This window comes from Leucoraja erinacea, chromosome 14, assembly GCF_028641065.1.
Source record: "Leucoraja erinacea ecotype New England chromosome 14, Leri_hhj_1, whole genome shotgun sequence".
Classification (NCBI taxonomy): domain Eukaryota; kingdom Metazoa; phylum Chordata; class Chondrichthyes; order Rajiformes; family Rajidae; genus Leucoraja; species Leucoraja erinaceus.
Window position 1 is genome coordinate 47,991,527 of NC_073390.1, and position 18,583 is coordinate 48,010,109.

At 41.0% G+C, this 18,583-nt stretch overlaps 1 protein-coding gene across 2 annotated transcripts in view; it reads left to right on the forward strand.

The window, feature by feature from the left end:
* Positions 1-15,237, forward strand: part of si:dkeyp-97b10.3 (NACHT, LRR and PYD domains-containing protein 1b allele 3) — an 84,673-nt gene extending 69,436 nt beyond the window's left edge. The window contains exons 15-17 of one of the 2 annotated variants that reach the window (XM_055646364.1): positions 4,361-4,438; positions 8,330-8,614; positions 12,974-15,237. In XM_055646364.1, coding sequence (XP_055502339.1) covers positions 4,361-4,438; positions 8,330-8,614; positions 12,974-13,041 — 431 coding nt within the window. In that variant the 3' untranslated portion in view covers positions 13,042-15,237. The remainder of the gene's footprint in view (positions 1-4,360; positions 4,439-8,329; positions 8,615-12,973) is intronic. The other variant, XM_055646365.1, reaches the window with a different exon arrangement.
* Positions 15,238-18,583: the final 3,346 nt, after the last annotated feature.

Sequence of the window (18,583 nt, forward strand, 5' to 3'; positions counted from 1 at the left end):
TGAAGACCCTACTAGGATGGGTTATCTATGGCTCCTTGTGTAAGAATAAGGAAAGCACCAGCAAAATGAATTGCCGTGCTGTTGCTATTAACCAAATATCTACAGGTAAATTGGAAAAGCTGTTAATGAAGCAATATAACCATGACTTCAATGAAAGTACCAGCCAGGAACATGAAGAAATGTCTAGAGAAGAATTAAAATTCTTAGATATTATGAACCATTCAGTTAAGATGAAAAATGGACATTATTGTTTGGATTTACCTTTCAAGCAAGAAAGTGTTAATTTACCGAATAATCGTTATATGGCTGAACAGCGTATTCAAGGTTTGAAACGTAAGTTTGTTAAGAACACGAAATTTCAAGAAAAATATACATCCTTCTTACAGAATATGATTAATAATGATTATGCCGAAAGGATACCAACGAATCAACTATATCGAGATGATGGAGAGATCTGGTATATTCCGCACCATGGGGTGTACCACTCGAAGAAAGGGACATTGAGGGGTGGTCTTTGACTGCGCGGCAGTCTTTAAAGGGGCAACGCTTAACATTGAACTACTGCAAGGTCCAGACCTTACTAACTCGCTCATTGGAGTTCTCATCAAGTTTAGGCAAGAACCGATAGCTTTGATGGCTGATATCAGATCAATGTTTCATCAAGTGAAAGTAACTGGTAAACATATTGATTATCTGCGATTCTTATGGTGGCCTGAAGGGGATGTGCAACAAGACCTTGTTGATTACCGAATGAAAGTACATCTTTTCGGAGCAGTGTCATCTCCAAGTTGTGCGAATTTCGCTTTGAGGAAAACCGCAGAGGATAATAAAGATTATTTCCCAGAGGAGGTAATTTCCACTTTGATAAATAATTTTTACGTGGACGATTGCCTAAAATCCATATCTACTGAGTTAGAGGCAATTCAAATGGTGAAACACCTAACCTCTCTCTGCAATAAGGGAGGATTTGTACTTACCAAGTGGGTCAGCAACAGTCGTGCTGTTTTGGAAAGCATTCCACCAGATGACAGAGCGGAAGAAACCAAGGAGTTGGATTTAGACAAAGACAACTTGCCAATGGAAAGGGCACTGGGACTGCACTGGTGCGTGGAAACGGATGTGTTTAAGTTTAAATTGTCGATTCAGGAACGACCATGCACAAGAAGGGGTATCTTATCTGTGATTGGTTCAGTATACGATCCTTTGGGATTTCTTGCACCATTTACACTGCTAGCCAAGTTAATTTTACAGAATCTGTGTAGAGAAAAACTTGGTTGGGATGAGAGTATAACTCAAACACCCTCGCACAGTTGGACAGAATGGTTAAAAGACCTCCACAAAATGTCAACGTTTAAGGTAGATCGGTGTATAAAGCCTAAAACCTTTGGTAAAATCGGAAATGCACAACTGCATCACTTTTCGGATGCCAGCGAAAGTGGTCATGGGACTGTTTCATACTTAAGACTACAAAATGTAAACAAAAGAGTGCATGTTGCATTCGTAATGGGAAAAGCCAGAGTAGCACCATTGAACGATTCCCAGAATGGAACTTACAGCAGCAGTCTTAGCTGTTAAAATTGACATAATGCTGAGAAAGGAACTGCAATTTCAACTGAAAGAATCTACCTTCTGGACCGATGGCACTACGGTTTTGAAATACATTAACAATGAAAACTAACGTTTTATGACATTTGTTGCAAATAGAGTCTCCTTTGTACTAGGAGCTACTAATGTTTCTCAATGGAGATATGTTAATACAAAGGAAAATCCTGCGGATGAAGCCTCTAGGGGACAAACAGCAAATTGCTTTCTTAATAACAAGAGATGGATCAATGGGCCAAAGTTTCTTAGTAAGCCAAGTAGAGAATGGCCAAAGCTTGAACTCGGATTTGAAATCTCTACAAAAGCTCCGGAAATTAAACAAAACATTTCGGTGAATGTGATTGAAAAAAAACTCATATGACACCGTGAATAAGTTAATTACCCACTTTTCATCATGGAATAAACTGATAACATCGGTAGCCTGGTTTCTTAAAATAAAAACAAGATTGTTGATGAAGATTCGGGAAAAGAAACAAATAACAGAAAGTATCTTGGAGGAGAATCCTGAGGAAAGGGAAAAGGTGATCAAAGTCCAGATGTAAGTTTTTGAAGTTTCACATAGTCAACAGTGCCTATGTCTTGATGATCTCCTCAAAGCAGGAAATGCGATCATTTCTTTCTGTCAAAGACAGAAATACAAAGAAGAGATATTAACATTGCAAGCTGGTGGAGAGGGGGTAAAAAGAAGTAGTCAATTGTATAAGCTCGACCCAATCTGGGAAGGAGATCTTCTGCGGATGGGTGGATGCCTAAACAGATTGGCAATGCCTGAAGAAATGAAACGTCCTATCATTCTCGCTAAGGACTTTTACATAACGACATTATTATTACGGCATATTCATGAACAAATTGGGCATGGAGGAAGAAATTACATGCTATCCCAACTTCGTAAAAAATATTGGGTTACCAAGGCTAATTCAGCAGCAAGAAAGATAATAAAAAATTGCATCATATGCACGGGAGAGCGTGGGAAACTTGGTCTACAGAAGATGGCAGACTTGCCTGTGGGGAGGATCACTCTAGACAAACCTCCGTTCACGGATGTGGGGTGGATTATTTTGGTCCTGTGGAGGTTAAGAGAGGACGTAGCCTCGTGAAAAGATATGGTGCGATCTTCACTTGTATGGCAAGTGGAGCGGTACATCTTGAAGTTGCATCTACACTCGACACGGACTCATGTATTCAAGCATTAAGGAGATTTATTTGTCGATGGGGTCAAGTTACTTTGTTAAGATCGGATAATGGTTCGAATTTCGTTGGAGCGGATAGGGAACTAAAAAAGGCACTCAAAGACTTAAATCAGGATAAAATCCAATATACTATGCTTCAACAAGGCATAAAATGGAACTTTAATCCTCCAATGGGTTCCCATCATGGCGGTATTTGGGAACGATTAATTCGTATAGTACGAAATGTGCTGCGCTCCGTTCTTAGACAACAAATTTTGGATGATGAAGGGTTACAAACACTGTTTTGTGAAATTGAGGCGATTTTAAACGATCGACCTATTACGAAAGGTTCTGATGATCCTAATGACCTGGAAGTACTCACACCAAATCATATTCTTCTGCTGAAAACCAATCCAACACTTCCACCTGGGCTTTTTGTAAAAGAAGATTTGTATATGAGACGTAGATGGAAGCAAGTACAATATATGGCAAATCTTTTTTGGAGGAGATGGATACAAGAGTATTTGCCTTTAATCCAAGAACGACAACGATGGCTAAGGATTAAAAGGAACTTTGTTCCAGGCGACATTGTGTTGGTGGCTGACTCTACAGCATCTCGAGGTTCTTGGTTAATGGGTAGAATACTGGAAATCATGCCTGATGTTCAGGGTTTGGTACGTATGGTGCGACTGAAAACAAAAAACAATGTTTTAATAAGACCAATAACTAAGTTGTGCTTGCTTCTAGAAGGCGAAAGCGAAGATGGAAGAGTCGAGAAAGAATTGTAATTGCAGATATATAGTGCATGCTATTTTTTCCTCGTTAGTATAGTGGTTAATATCCACGCCTAGCATGCGGGTGATCGGGGTTTGATTTCCCGACGAGGAGCTACAGGGTTCTATTCCCTGATATTTTGATTTTGATTTTGATGTATGTTAAGCCTTTATGGCCACTTTTTCGATGTTTATTGGTAATTGCCTCATTATGTATTCGGAACAATTAGGGGCCGGTATGTAGTGGCCATTTGGCCTGTCATTGTGGATGGCATGTTCCTTTAAATTTTAGACTGCCCGTTATAATGTGGGTGTGATTAATGACGTGCCTTTGGGCGTGTTTATGCAGCTTAACTGCTTGCGTGGTAGTTTAGTTGGTTAGATTCGTTTTGGAGTGAAGAGGGAGAAGGTTAATCCTTTGACCATGCCAAGCCACATGTCGACCATGTCAAGCCACATGTCGAGCATGTCAAGCCATATGTCAAGATCATGTGTAGCATGGAGACACGAGGAGTTTTCTAGTATCTGAAGTAATGAGCTGGAGTTTGAAGAAGATTGCTGGAACAAGTCGGAAAAACCTTGGATGTATCTTACTGTTTTATATCTTCAATAATGAAAATATTCATTAAAAGACTGTGTGCTGAAGCTTTATGAAAGGAGAAGCTTTGAAGGTCTCTGAGGCAGCTTGCATGCGTACCGAAGATATTCCCCTTCTCCCGTCTCACCCAATTAGTGGCTAGGGAGTTAATTTCCTGAAAGATTTGAAAAATCTGCCGCTACACAACCTTTCACTGAATTATTATTTTTTTCCTTCAGAAAATAGGAGGAGAAGATCAAGCTCTGAAATCTTGGCGGAAGATACCAATGTCAAAAAGCCACGTGTGGATAATACTGGTACTGTACTTCGTAATTCAATGTTATCAAATAATGCAGCTCTCTAAGACTTTGGTTAGATGCATTTAGCGTATTGCACCCAGTTCTGGTCGCCCCATTACAAGAAGGATGTGGAGGCTTTGGAGAAAGTGCAGAGGAGATTTACTGATGCGACCTGGATTAGACGGTTTCATCCACAAGGAGGGGTTGGATAAGCTTGGATTGTTTTCTCTGGAACGTCAGAGGTTGAGGGGAGACTTGATCGAAGTGTATAAAATTATGAGAGGCATAGGTCGGGTAGACATTTAGAACTTTTTTCCCCAGGGTTGAAGGGTTGGCTAGGGGTGGTGGTGGGGCCAGGGGTGGTGGTGGAGGCCAGGGGTGGTGGTGGAGGCTAGGGGTGGTGGTGGAGGCTAGGGGTGGTGGTGAAGGCAGATACAATTGTGACGTTTAAGAGGCTATTAGGTGCATAGAAATGCGAGGAAAAGAGGGATATTGTTCATATATAGGCAGATGAAATCAGTTTAACTTGACATCATGTCTGGCACAAACAATGTTGGCCGAAAGGGCCCATACCCGTGCTATACTCTTCTCGAGAGAAAATGGATGTGACGTTTCGGGTCAGGACCCTTCTTCAGACTGAACCCGCTGAGATACTCCAGCATTTTGTGCCTACCTTTGGTACAAACCAGCATCTGCAGTGCCTTTTAATTAAATTATTTGTGAGGTAAAGAACGTACAAAGCACCAAAATAACACGAGTTTATAACTAGGTTCTACAAACGAGTATCCAGATATATAAATGTAATTGCTCTACTAAATTCTGCACTGAATAGCTGCTTTTGAGCAGTGAGATCAATTGGGTTTGATTTACCTGTGAGCCTGAGGCAGTGATGCCAGAGGTCTTTAATCTGTCGTACCGATCATTTGAATATACAGCAGAAAGCTATTTATCGGATGCTTAAAGTGAATGTGCTTCCCTGAATGCCCCAGCACACATTCCAACAGCCTGTAAACCTGCTGAAACAACTGAAAGGACTTGGCAAGAGTGGATATTACAAAAACTACCAGGATGAGCTAAATGGATACGATTCCACAAGTCGATGGTCCACCTGTGTTGGACGATTTAAGATAGGAATTCTTCAATTGGATAAAGTTTTGTTGAGCGAGGGAGAGGGGAAAGAAAATATTGGTTCCATACATCTTGGTAAATAGACCTGACATCGTTTCGATGGAGCGCGTGCAGAAATGTCAGTGGAGCGCCATCTGGTGGATGAATCTGAGAAGAAAGACTGGGACGGAACGGTGCCTGGTGCTTGTGGGAGGCACAAGGAACTGCAGGTGTTGGAATCTTGAGAAAAAAACGCAACATGCTGGAGTAACTCAGAAGAAGGGTCCTGACCTGAAACATTGCCTATCCATTCACTCTACAGACATTGCCTGACCTGCTGAGTTGCTCCAGCACTTTGTGCTTTGCCTGCTTTCGTAAGTTGACAATGGAATCTGCAAGACCTCACTGTTGCAGCAAAGAGCATTAAGCTGAGAATGAACACACCGCTGACCTCCACAGTCAAAGCAGTCCAGGCATGCATGGGTGTTTGTATTTTGAGATCTGAGGAGGTCACACATAACATTGAGGATAAAGCAGGCAGGCTGACTAATGCCCCTGATCAAGGGATTCTGGCTGCGTATTTGGGATGTACTGTTATGGTATGTTTCAGACAGCTGAGGACTAAACCCTTGTTACAGGTGTTATATGAAACATGACTTGCTTAATTCATGGAAACAGTTTGCCAAAAGATACTGCTGGGGTGGGAACAAAAATCCTATCGCAAAATAGTAAATCATTAACTGCTGCATGCAAAGGTATGTGCCAAAAGGTGTGTTATTTTGTACTGAACCAGTTTTCAACAGGATGGCTTTTGGGGGGCGGGGGGGGCAGAGGGAGCTTCTGATCAGAGGCAAGAATGTAACGACCTGAACCTGTTTCCACAAAGTATAATTGGGAAGCAATCCGAGATTTATCATTTTCAGTGCATCAATGCGGACCTAGTTCTTGGGCTGTTGCTAAAAAGCAACGATACTATAGCGGAGCAAGATAGTCCACTCTGCGAAAAAGCCGTAGTAGGCGATGGGTAATCTTCACCGCCATTTCCGTAACCGGCTTCCGTCATGGCATCCTCAAATCGAATCGGTGGCATTTCTGGACAAAAGGAATAGGTGACATTTCGGGTTGAGACCCTTCTTCAGACTGAGTCGGAGGAAAGAGGATCTCAAGCCCCCCCCCCCCCCCCCCCCCCCCCCCCCCCCCCCCCCCCCGTCCCCCATCCCTCCGACACGGACACGGAGCGATCGCCAGCTCCCCCTTTTTTTAATGTTAAAACATCTACACATCAGTCCATTGGATTTTGCAGGTGTGGTCTATCTCGCTCCACTCTAGTATCGTTGCTAAAAAGTGAGTGTGAAGAACACATGAAACAAGAGCAGCATTAGGACATTCAGTCCTTCGAGTCTGCTCTGCAGTTCTTAATGGATCTTCCATTCTGTTTGAATTTTCCCTCAACGTCTCCATATCCCCTGATTCCCTTAGCATCCAAAAATGTATTAATCTTTACTCTGAATTAATTCCGTGTCTGAACTCATCAGCTCTCCTGCAGTAGAACATTTCAATAATTCATCACTTTCAGAGATGTAATGCTGAGGCTCTATAAGGCCGCATTTGGAGAATTGTGAGCCGATGTGGGCCCGATATCTGAGGATGGATGAGCTGGCTCTGGAGAGGATTTAGAGGAGGTTTACAAGAATGATTCCAGGAATGAGTGAGATAGCATATGATGAGCGATTCACAGCACTGGGCCTCTACTCGCTGGAGTTTAGAAGGTTGAGGGGGGACCTCATTGAAACTGACAGAACAATGAAAGGCATTGATAGAGTGGATGTGGAGAGGATGTTTCCACTGGTGGGAAAGTCCAGGACCAGAGGTCACACCCTCAAAATTAACGGGCGCTCTTCTAGAGAGGAGATGAGGAGGAACATCTTTAGTGTCCATCTTCACTGTCTATAATACCACCAACTTTAGTGTCATCCGCAAACTTACAAAAAATGTCTTGCATATTCTCATCTGCTCATTTTCACATCCATGTCGTTTGGTTCACTTGGTCAAATCATTTATTTTGATTGTGAATTAGCTGGAGCCCAAGCACCCGATAGTTAGACCCTGTCATCCTGAAAAAGATCATGAGAGGAATAGATCGGGTAGAATCTCTTGCCCAGACTAGGTGAATCGAGGACCAGAGGACATAAGTTTAAGGTGAAGGGGAAAAGATTTAATAGGAACCTGAGGGGTAACCTTTTTACACAAAGGGTGGTGGGTTGATGGAACAAGCTGCCAGAGGAGGTAGTTGAGACTGGAACTATCCCAACGTTTAAGAAGCAGTTAGACAGGTACATGGATAGGACAGGTTTGGAAGGATGTGGGCCAATACGCAGGGAGGTGGGACTAGTGTAGATGGGACATGTTGGCTGGTGTGGGCAAGTTGGCCCGAAGGGACTGTTTCCACACTGTATCACTCTATGACACTATCCCTTTACTCCCACACTTTGCTTTCTCTCCAATAATCATTTCTCAATTCATGCCAGTATTTTGCCCCTGTGTACATTACTGTTGTGGAAAACTATCCCCCAGCATATTGTGCAGTATTGAAACACAGTAGCCCAGTGAGATAACACGTTTGTTAATTTCTCCATAATGTGGCGCTGATCTAAAATCTAAATTGCATTAATCCTGGTGAAATAGCAACAATAAGACCTACAATTACATGCTGTGCACTGATGAAGATATTTAACAATTCATTACCGCCTCACAAACAACTCTATTATCGCTAATTCATTCCTATCTACTTTATTTTTGCAGCAGATGGATTAACGTGCAAAAGGAATAATTATATGACTGATAAACAGTTAATGCAATTGGCGGCAAAACTGGGAAAGAACTGGCAGATTATCGCCATAAGCTGCCTCGACCTCGAGTACCAAGATGTTGTGACAATTAAAAATGAAAATGAAATACTTACAATGCAGATATTTACCATGTTGCAAACATGGAGGAATAAAGAATTGAACAATGCAACTCCAACAAATCTCCACGAAAAGCTCTCCCAAGCCGACATCGCATGTGATGCCCGGGTCATTCTAGAAGGTTCGTATGAATGTGCATTCTAGTGAAATCAGAGAAACATCCTTAAAAATATGTACTGGCTAATATGGTAAACCTTCGCTATAATGGATCACACGGGCGAATATGTTGGTTATGACCGATCGGCCGCTGTAACCAAAATCAGTTATAAAAAGATCTGTTAAAACGAGGGTTTGCTGTACTTCTGACAGTCAGTGATCTTAAGAAATTACTGCAATGGGCAACAGAATTGGTCAACAATTTGGGAGGTCTTTTTATTAATTTTCTCTTATTTTTCTGTACAAAAATATCACATTGAGGCTCATAAAAATGGCATTCAGCATGGACTTGTTTTTATTCCCTTATCCATGAACTTGCAAATGCACATGGGGGTTATCTCTTTTAATTGGAATTGGTTCAGCAATGGACCAATAAAACCCACTGGGAGCATTTCAGTGTGAAGGGACAAATCGAAGAATCACACAGCATGGAAGCAAGCATTTCACCACCATGTAGACGGTCAAACACTACTTTGCACTAATCCTCCACTAATCCCACTTTATTGTATATATATATTTCCATCAGCTCTCACCTGTAAACGCCTATCTCACCAGGGACTAACTACAGAACGTTTTTCCTTCCATTATTTATTATGTAAAAGAATATGTGTGTTATGATTGTGTTTATAATTTGTTTGGTTGTTTTGGTGTTTGTGTTTTGCACAAAAGTCCGCGAGCATTGCCACTTTCATTTCACTGCACATCCCGTATGTGTATGTGACAAATAAACTTGACTTGACTTGACTGCACACTAGGGACAATTTACAGTGGGCAGTTAACCTATTGCATATCTTTGGGGTGTGAGTGGAAACTGGAGCACTCGGTTGAAATCCGTGCATTCACAAGAGAGCATGCAAACTCCACACCGACATCACCAGAGGTGAGGATTGAACCGGGTAGCTGGATTAGTGAGGCAGCAGCTCCACCAGCTGCACCCTTTGCTTTGGATTTATTCACCTCCCTGCGGTAGCTGAGCTGATCCAATCCCCCTGGCCCTCCATACCCTTGAGTCATCAATGAACAGTGACCTGCCGAAACATTTAAAGACCATGTAAAAGTATTAATTAAATTCAAACATAAAACATTTAAAAATATTTAAAGTCATGAATAAATATTTAGAAATAGTTACAAACAGAAATCTAAAGTAAAATATTTTTTGAAAAACTTCCCTTAATCTTTTGCTCCCTTAATCCATAAGCATCAAGCACTGGGCGACAGTGATATTGGTGCAGTTGTTATATCAAGTCATTCGGCCTATTTTGGGAAAAGGCTGCCTGCAGAAAGGGTTCCACAAACCATTATGACCTCCCTAAATTACCATGCTCCAAAGGCAGTGTAGTCATCAGCATCGCTGGTGGAAATAAGAAAAAACTGCTGAAAAGCCCTGCGCAGTAATTATTTTGACAATTCCCTTTTCTACAAAGAAAATTTTAAATGTTAAAACTGAGAAATTGCTTACATTAAGAGCAAGTACATCTCTTCTAATTTGATGGCTCTTTAAATCATTGCATCAACGTCCAGAAAGGGTTAAGGCAATTAATCAAGCTGTATAATGTGGACGCTTTGAAAAGCTTTGTTGCTCCCCATTGTACAGGGCTCCATTACAGACCTTAATCACTCTTTGTCAAGAAGTTTAACTATTTATCATGAAATTAGTATTATTGTAGGCAGATCCTAATTAAGTAGCATGTCAGCAAGTTGGATTCCCTACAGTGTCGGTCCACCAATGGGAAAAAATGGTAGAATTTCAAATAGGAAATAAATGGGGGAATGTATTTGATTAAAAAATGAAAAGCCAACTGTGTTGATAAAGGTGGTGGATCTTTTGGATTGATTGCAACAGAGTGCTGTGGAGGCCAAGTCAATGGATATTTTTTAAGGCAGAGATAGAGAGATTCTTGATTAGTACGGTTGTCAGGAAGAAGGCCGGAGAACGGGGTTAGTAGGGAGACATAGATCAGCTATGATTGAATGGCGGAGTTGACGATGGGCCAAATGGCCTAATTCTGCTCCTGTTACTTATTAACATATAATTTACATTGGGGAGCCATTGCAGGAAAACAGAACAATAATGCGTAGGGAAGCATAATGTTTTTGACTTACACTGCGGATTTACTGCATGAGACACAGATCCAGAAGGGCAGTTTGCTTAGACTATATATTTTTTTTTAAAGTTTAGTTTGGAGATACAGCACGGAAACAGGCCCATCAGGCTCACCGAGTCCGCACCGACCAGCAATCCCCGCACATTAACGCTATCCTACACACACATGAGGGACAATTTATACTAATACCAAGCCAATTAACCTACAAACCTATGCGTCTTTCTCCAGCAGTCTACTTATTTGAAAGCCTGGTGGTGATTGAAGTCGGTACAAATGTGGTCAAAAAAAAAAACCCTGAGCTGAGTATTATGTGATGTTGTACACACCAGGAGTTTCTGTTTCTTTGCATCTATTTTGATGAAATTCTTTGAAATTAGCTTAAAAGATCACAACATTTCAAGCACAAATTACAATGCGAGCAACTCGAGTTTATGTAATAATTTGTGCTCATTTAAAATATATTGTGCGGTAAGTTGGCCCACTTGCATACCGACCCTGCTTACAATTCAATGTGATCATCATTTTAGTTATACACATTTGTGATTTTTTTAAATCTGGAACTCGTAGATGCATCAACACAAATAGGCATGTTTTGAAAGCACTTGGTTACATTTAAAAAAACATTCTAAATAATTATTTTTTGCTAATGAGGAAGAGCTTCTGTATAATTAATCAGATAATTAAATTCATACTGTGTACAGCTGGAGGAGTAGGTACTGATTAAAACGCTTATTTTTTATGATGAACAAAACAATTTTAGTGTATTAATGAAATGGCACAGTCATTGCACATAAATATATTGAGTAATATTTCATGCAAAATTTAAAAATGAAATATTTAACAAATTGCCTGTTTGACTTTGTTCATGGAAGGCTTTTATGTTTCGTGCTTTGCAATAGATTTGAGTTGAAAATTAGGAAACATGGTGGTAGGTGGTTTCAGTTTAGTTTATTGTCACATGTACCAAGGTACTTTTCTCTGGTGCCTTTTGTAATAAAATCATAAGTCTGTTTGTGAAGAACATGTTCACAATTTTTCTGGCAAAATATTGGTCTCTCCCTGAAGTTCAATTCAGTTGAGTTTAGTTTACTGTCACTGAGGTACAGTGGAAAGCTTTTGTTGCATGCTAACCAGTCAGCAGAAAGATAATACATGATGACAATCAATCCATTTACAGTGTATGATGAGGGGAATAACGTTTAGTGCAAGGTAAAGCCAGCAAAGACCGATCAAGGATAGTCTGAGGGTCACCGCGATCCACAATGTGCCCAAAGCAGAACTCCATCCACTAATAAACCTACATCATTTATAACTTTGATATTTGAATTACATGCTAATATTTATTTAACTTCAGTGTGATGATTTGCAGTAATCTAATTCTAATTCCAACTGAGCACAAAATTAGCACGCGAATACCTTGTTAATTGACTTCACTATATTCAAATCAAGTAAAGATGTAGCTGTGTACTGCAATTGTTCATTATGTGTTGAATAATTCCTGAACAGGAGTATTTTCAAGGGGATTATTCCAATTTCCTGAAGTAATTTTAATAAGCAATTAGTGAAACTACATTAATATTTGCATTCCAAACGTTGATGCCATTTCACCTGGAAATTTATCTCCTGCTAAAGTGAAAGCGGAAGGCAGGGAAAACCCCGACAGAAATCCACAGCTATGGGAGATGATCTTTGTTCACCTGCACCAAAAACATGCAAGTACAACCTCCCTGGGTGATACTTTGCACACTCACTCTAATTGACTTCATGGGAACTGAATATCAGGAGATGGTGGTCAATGGTCTCCCTGTGCTGGCTTTACCTTGCACTAAACGTTATTCCCTTATCGTGTTACTATACACTGTAAATGACGTGATCATAATCATGTGTGGTCTTTTTGCTGACTGGATAGCACGCAACAAAAGCTTTTCACTGTACCTCGATACACGTGACAATAAACTAAACTGAACTCCCACTGATGCTAGTAATCTAAGCCAAATTTCTATAATTATCTTTGAAATCACTGTAAGGCTGGAAAATGGATAGAATTTTGAAAACCGTTCTGTATAAGTTGACAGGTCTAACCAACAGAATTAGGCCATTGGGTCCATCGGGTCACCTGCTATTTATTTTTCTCTCTCAAGCTCATCCACTCCCCTTCTCCCCATAACCTTTGACACCTTTACTAATCAGAAATATCTATTTTTTCTGTCTTTCAACAGGTTTTTGTTATCAAGAAAAGAATGACAAAGAACCCCAGGAGCAGAGGCAAAACCTTCAGGGTCAATAATGTGATCTATGACTCAATTATTCACAGTTCACCATTTTGGAATACACATCTGAGATGTTGATGATGCTAGAAAGGCAAAGGTTTATTGTCCATCCCGACCTATCCATGAGGTGGTTTTGGCAAAATGACTTCTTGAACCACTACAGTCCAGGTAGTTTGTGTGATTGGGACGGCCAAGATTGTGACCCAGCAATGATGGAGAAGCTGTAAATGTTTCCTCATTACATTCGCAATTGGCCTGGAGAAGAGTGGCGATCCCAAAAAAACAGTACTATATCAAGCTGGTCGAAAACAGATTTTACGAAATACTGCTGAACAAACCTTGCTTTAGTGCATTGGGGATGGTATAACTCCAGCTGCCGTGAACCAGTGTTTGAGGGACTATTTAAGAAACAATCAAATTGCTTAGAACCTCTTGTGCGTTGTTGTGGCTGCATCCCATCACACTCTTCCTGAATAGGGTTTTTTGATGGAAGTGAGGAATCGTTGCAGAATATATTGCTTCAGATTTACTCTTATAGCTGAATCAGTTAAAACTCCACTCAATATCATCCCCCTGTGAGATACAAGGAACTGCAGATGCTGGTTTACAAAAAGGGACACAAAGTCTGAAGAAGGATCCTGGCCCAAAATGTCATCTATCCATGTTCACCAGCAATGCTGGTTGGCCCCTGAGTTACTCCAGCACTTATGTACCTGTTTTTTATTCCTCAATGATGGTGATGGTGGTAGATCTGACCATGATAATTTCATGGAACGTCAAGGGGAGGTGATTGATTTCACCTTTAATGACACCTTCCATTATCTTGTGGACCACAGTGGAGGTTTGCTCTGCAATGTCTCTCCGTTTGTGCATTGAAATGCCAGATTACATTCTTTCAGTGAATGCCGGTTTTGCTGGAGCAGCTAAACTTGAGGTGTGACAGGACCTGGAGCCTCAGTCTTCAGCTATACAAATTCAATGTCGTCCGGGCGACATGCTCTATAACATCATGGGCTCATTGCATTTTGAGTGACACATAAAAATGGAAGGCTTTCTTCTGTGCGGGAGAGGACTTCAAAAAGAACCTAGAGGGCTGTCCCACTTTCACGACCTAATTCACAACCTTTTTTACTCGTGGACATTTTTCATCATGCTAGAAAAAACGCCCCGACCTACTTGATGCCACGAGTAACCACGACTAGCATCACGGCCTGCTACGACCTACCTACACCCTCCTACGACCTTGTGACGACCATGCTGCGAGTACGAGTCAAGGGCAAACTCGGCAGAGGTCGGGAATTAGGTCGTGAAAGTGGGACAGGCCCTTAAGACAGGTTGTACACTGCTCCAATACTTCACTCTCATCTTTTGCAAGCACAATTTGGCTTCCCTATCATTTGGGTTGGTGATCTCAGCTGTTTTATTTCAGCGATAGAACTGTAGTCCTTTGAGTTTATCCATTGGACATGAGACCGCTTAGAATAGCTTCAATAGAATGCTGCTTTTTCTGTTTAGAATATAGTTTGTCTTCGACTGCAGCTTCACCAAGTACTGTACCTCATTTTAGGTACAGCTGGTGGAGCCCTGGGATTGTTCTTCAACACTCCTTGTTCAACTGGGAATGGTCCCAAGGCTTAGTGGTAAAGAGACGGGACTGCACGGATTTATTAATTTTCAGAATGTGGTAGAATTCAGTTCTATTGATATTGATGACTTTCAGCATCTTGTGGATCTTTTGAGGTTTATCTCATGAAGGAATGATGGCACCACGGAATAGTGTGGAGTTTGTAAAGACTGGAGTTTGCTCTCGAACGATACGGGTAACAATGGCCCATTCAACACTGCCATGATTTTTTTTTACATGAGGTCAATTGGACTTTCCCTTCATTTGGTTCTCTCACCATCTACCACTGTGTTTACAATGCCAACTCCCAGTGATCCAAATGAATTGTATTAATATAAATATCATGCAGATTTAATAGAACCAATTGGTTGCAAAGTCAATTGAAAGAACAGTCACGTTGACAGTGATTTGGACTCACATTTAGGTCCAATGGGCAGGCCCAGCACATTCTCTTCCTGCAAGATTATTTGTGAATATCGTGGCTTACATTTTCCAAAAGGTCCATTTTGTAAAAAACAAAATATTCAAGAGAAATTGTCTTTGTGGATCTTTAAATTGAAAGGTTAGTTACAAAACCACATGGTGTGAACGCATTCCTCAAAAATGTGTATATATTGTTTCTTTTAAAAACATAGTTCATTGTACATAAATATGTATAGATTTTTAAACATCAAGCCAATACCCTAATGGAAATAATTATTTTTTAAAATGGTAGCAAATGTACAGAGGGATCTGATTGCTGGAAATTTTGTAATTCATCGATTTATTTTGAACGGATTAAAATAAAAAGCAGTTTTATAAGAATTGGTTTCTTTTAATTAGATTAGAATTCCTCACCTCCACAGGTTCATTTGAATCATTCGCATGGCAAGATTTAAATGCTGCACAAATACTATATGCCCAAAGGTAAGAAACTATGGCAACAGACAAAGCCTAAAGAAATCAGAGAGTGGATACAACAGTTGATGTTGTGGATTGTTTTACAATATTGATAAATTATGATATGTTGAATAGATTCTGTTGATAACTCTTTAGTAAGTACTAGCACAGTGGTGCAGCTGGTAGAGTTGCTGCGTCACAGTGCCAGAGACGACCACAGTTTTGATCCTGACCTCAAGTGCTTTCTGTGTGGAGCTTGCATGTTTCCCCTGGGACCAGGTGGGTTCCTTGTGGGTGCTCCAGTTTCCTCCGCTACAAACTACAGTTTGCACCTGTAGTCAGGATCGAACCCGGGTCTCTAGCGCAGTAAGGCAGCAACTCTACCACTGTGCTCAGTGCAGGGTAAAAACCTATCCGTAATACAGATGATGTCATCCATTAACAAATATTGTTTTCCCTTCCAAAAAGTAGCCTCAGTGAAGAAGTAAGTTTATCACAACTTCCCTGATAAATGTGTATTTTATATTTCTATCTTTGGTATTATTTTGCATAAAGTTTTTCTCTTCTGATGGCAGGGCAAATGTTTCATGGAATTATTTTAGCATATTCTGTTTCTCTGGTCGATGTATCCTTGTACTTCCCCCATAAACCCGCACTGGGTGTTTGTTGCTTTTTGTCTCTACATTTTCTGATTATGAAGATTTTTGGGGACTGAAACAAACCTGTTGATGCAAAATAGTGTTTTGTTTCTCTTGATGTAATAATTTACACATAAACTAAATTAGGCAATGTTCATGCTGGTATCCACCATCCTTGCTGGGCTATGCAATTGTTAATGGTTTGCACTGTTTTATAATGTCTTTAAGTACTTCAGATAATGAATCTGATCATTGATTGAGCATGGCATATTTTTCCACAGTATCCACCTCAGTAACTACCACGCCATACACTGCACACCTCCTCTCTGCTGCATTATCTTGCAGCGAATGCACCATCGCATCTAAATAACCTCTTCCATATCCCCTGTCCATTCTTTTGCCCTCTTATGTCAGTCAGACAGTGAGTGCTGAATTGTGGACATCTTTTTTCTACACATCCACTCTGTTGGACTTTGACATGATCTCATGTTTACACACGTGCCAAGAAAGATTTTGCCTCTGTTCAATCTATTTCTGGCTCACAAATCTTTTCAAGTTTCTGGATGAATAATGACCACACGGATTTATGAAAAGGAAATGGTCTTTGACAACCCTCCTGGAGTTTTTCGAGGATGGACTGGGAGAATAGATAAAGAAGAACTAGTAGATGTGATGCACTTGGGGTTTCAGAAGTTCTTTGGTAAAAGTCCCAAATTAAGAGTTAGTGCCCAAAATTAAAACATGTCGAAATATTCTGCCAGTCAACCAGAGATTATGAGTAAACTGGACTTTCTCAAGGGTGAGAGGTGGTGGTGATGGTGGTATTACCACAGGGATAAGTGCTCCGTCCCTGACTATTCGCAATATACTGTGATGATTTGCATCAGATAACCCAAATGTAATACTTCTGAAGATAGAGAGGAGAAAAGGAACGGCAGCTGCTCGTTTACCAAGGAAAGACAGCAATGCCGGAGTGGGTCAGTGGGTCAGGCAGCATCCCTGGAGAACAAGGATGGGTGACATTCAGGTTGGGACCATTCTTCTGAGTTTGCCTTCAGCATATAACTCATGGGGTTGTGGGGCCTGAGGCTGTAAAGAAACTTCAAGGCAATTCAAAAACATATTGAGTAGAGTTGGTGGGCAAGTGCATGGTGATGCATTCAACATGAATACATGACAGGTTAAGTTACCACATTGAGGGGAAAACAGAAAGACTAAATAGTGATAGATTGGCAAATGCTAATTAGCATGTGGGAGTCTCGTCCGTTATCGGAAGAGGGTGGTAGACACTGCCTGTCCATCACAGGCAAATCCCACAAAGGAGGTGTTACCTTCAAAAGGCATCTGACATCATCAAAGCTACACCACCTTGGCCACACTCTCGTTTCACTGCTACCATCAAGAAGAAACTACGGGAATCTGAAAGCCATGACCACCAGTTTCAAGATCAGCTTCCCAGCTACCAAGCTGTTGAACACGATGCAACACTAATGTCAACATCAATTATTTTCTATGGACTTCATCTTTGGTTGCTTTACAGATGTGTGTGTGTGTGTGTGTGTTTTTTGCACCATTGTGGTTGCCCAGTATTACAGCTATTCATTTATTGTATTTTTGATTATTATGTATCATTAGTGTGTTATTGTATTGACAGGTCTGTTGAGCGGCAGCCAGTATTTCATCATTCTGTTATCGGTGCATATCACAATCACACTTGACTATCTCTTGATTGTCTCTCGACTTGAGTTGATTTTCTAACTGCTTCTTGGTAAGAAGCATCACATCCCAGGAAATACAGGCATGGGGCCTGTGGAAATTCCCAGTTGTTCTCTAGTCACGATGATCAGCACTGCCTGGAGCGAGCATCTGACAACAATCAGCTTTGATTAGATGCTGTTGGCTCATGGTTTTACTGATTGCTGACACGCCTGCCGTTGTGTTAATTGCATGTATGTGAGTGAGTGAGAGGTTGGTCAGCTCTTACCCTGTGTGGTTCCTAACGAGGTAACTAACCCGTTTTACTTTGTTGCTAAGTTCACCCTGAAATCCGGTGTTGGATTGTTTGCTTTTCGTACATTTCGAGCACAGGCCGGTTTATAGAAATAAAGCAAAAACGCGTTCACAGCGCCACGCAATGACCACGTTGCATGGCGGTGCTGGCTCGAAGGGCCGAATGTCCTACACATATTTTCCATGCGATATCTGCGATTATGGAAATCGAAGACACAAGGAACCGCGTATGCTACTCGACAAAAAAAAAACACACACACACACACACAAAGTGCTGGAGTAACACCTCGGGTCTCCCGGCATCTATGTGGAACATAGCTCGGGATATTCCTGGAAGAGTCCTAACCCGAAACGTCACCTATATCATATGTTCCCCAGGGATGCTGCCTGACCCGCAACCTGTGTTAC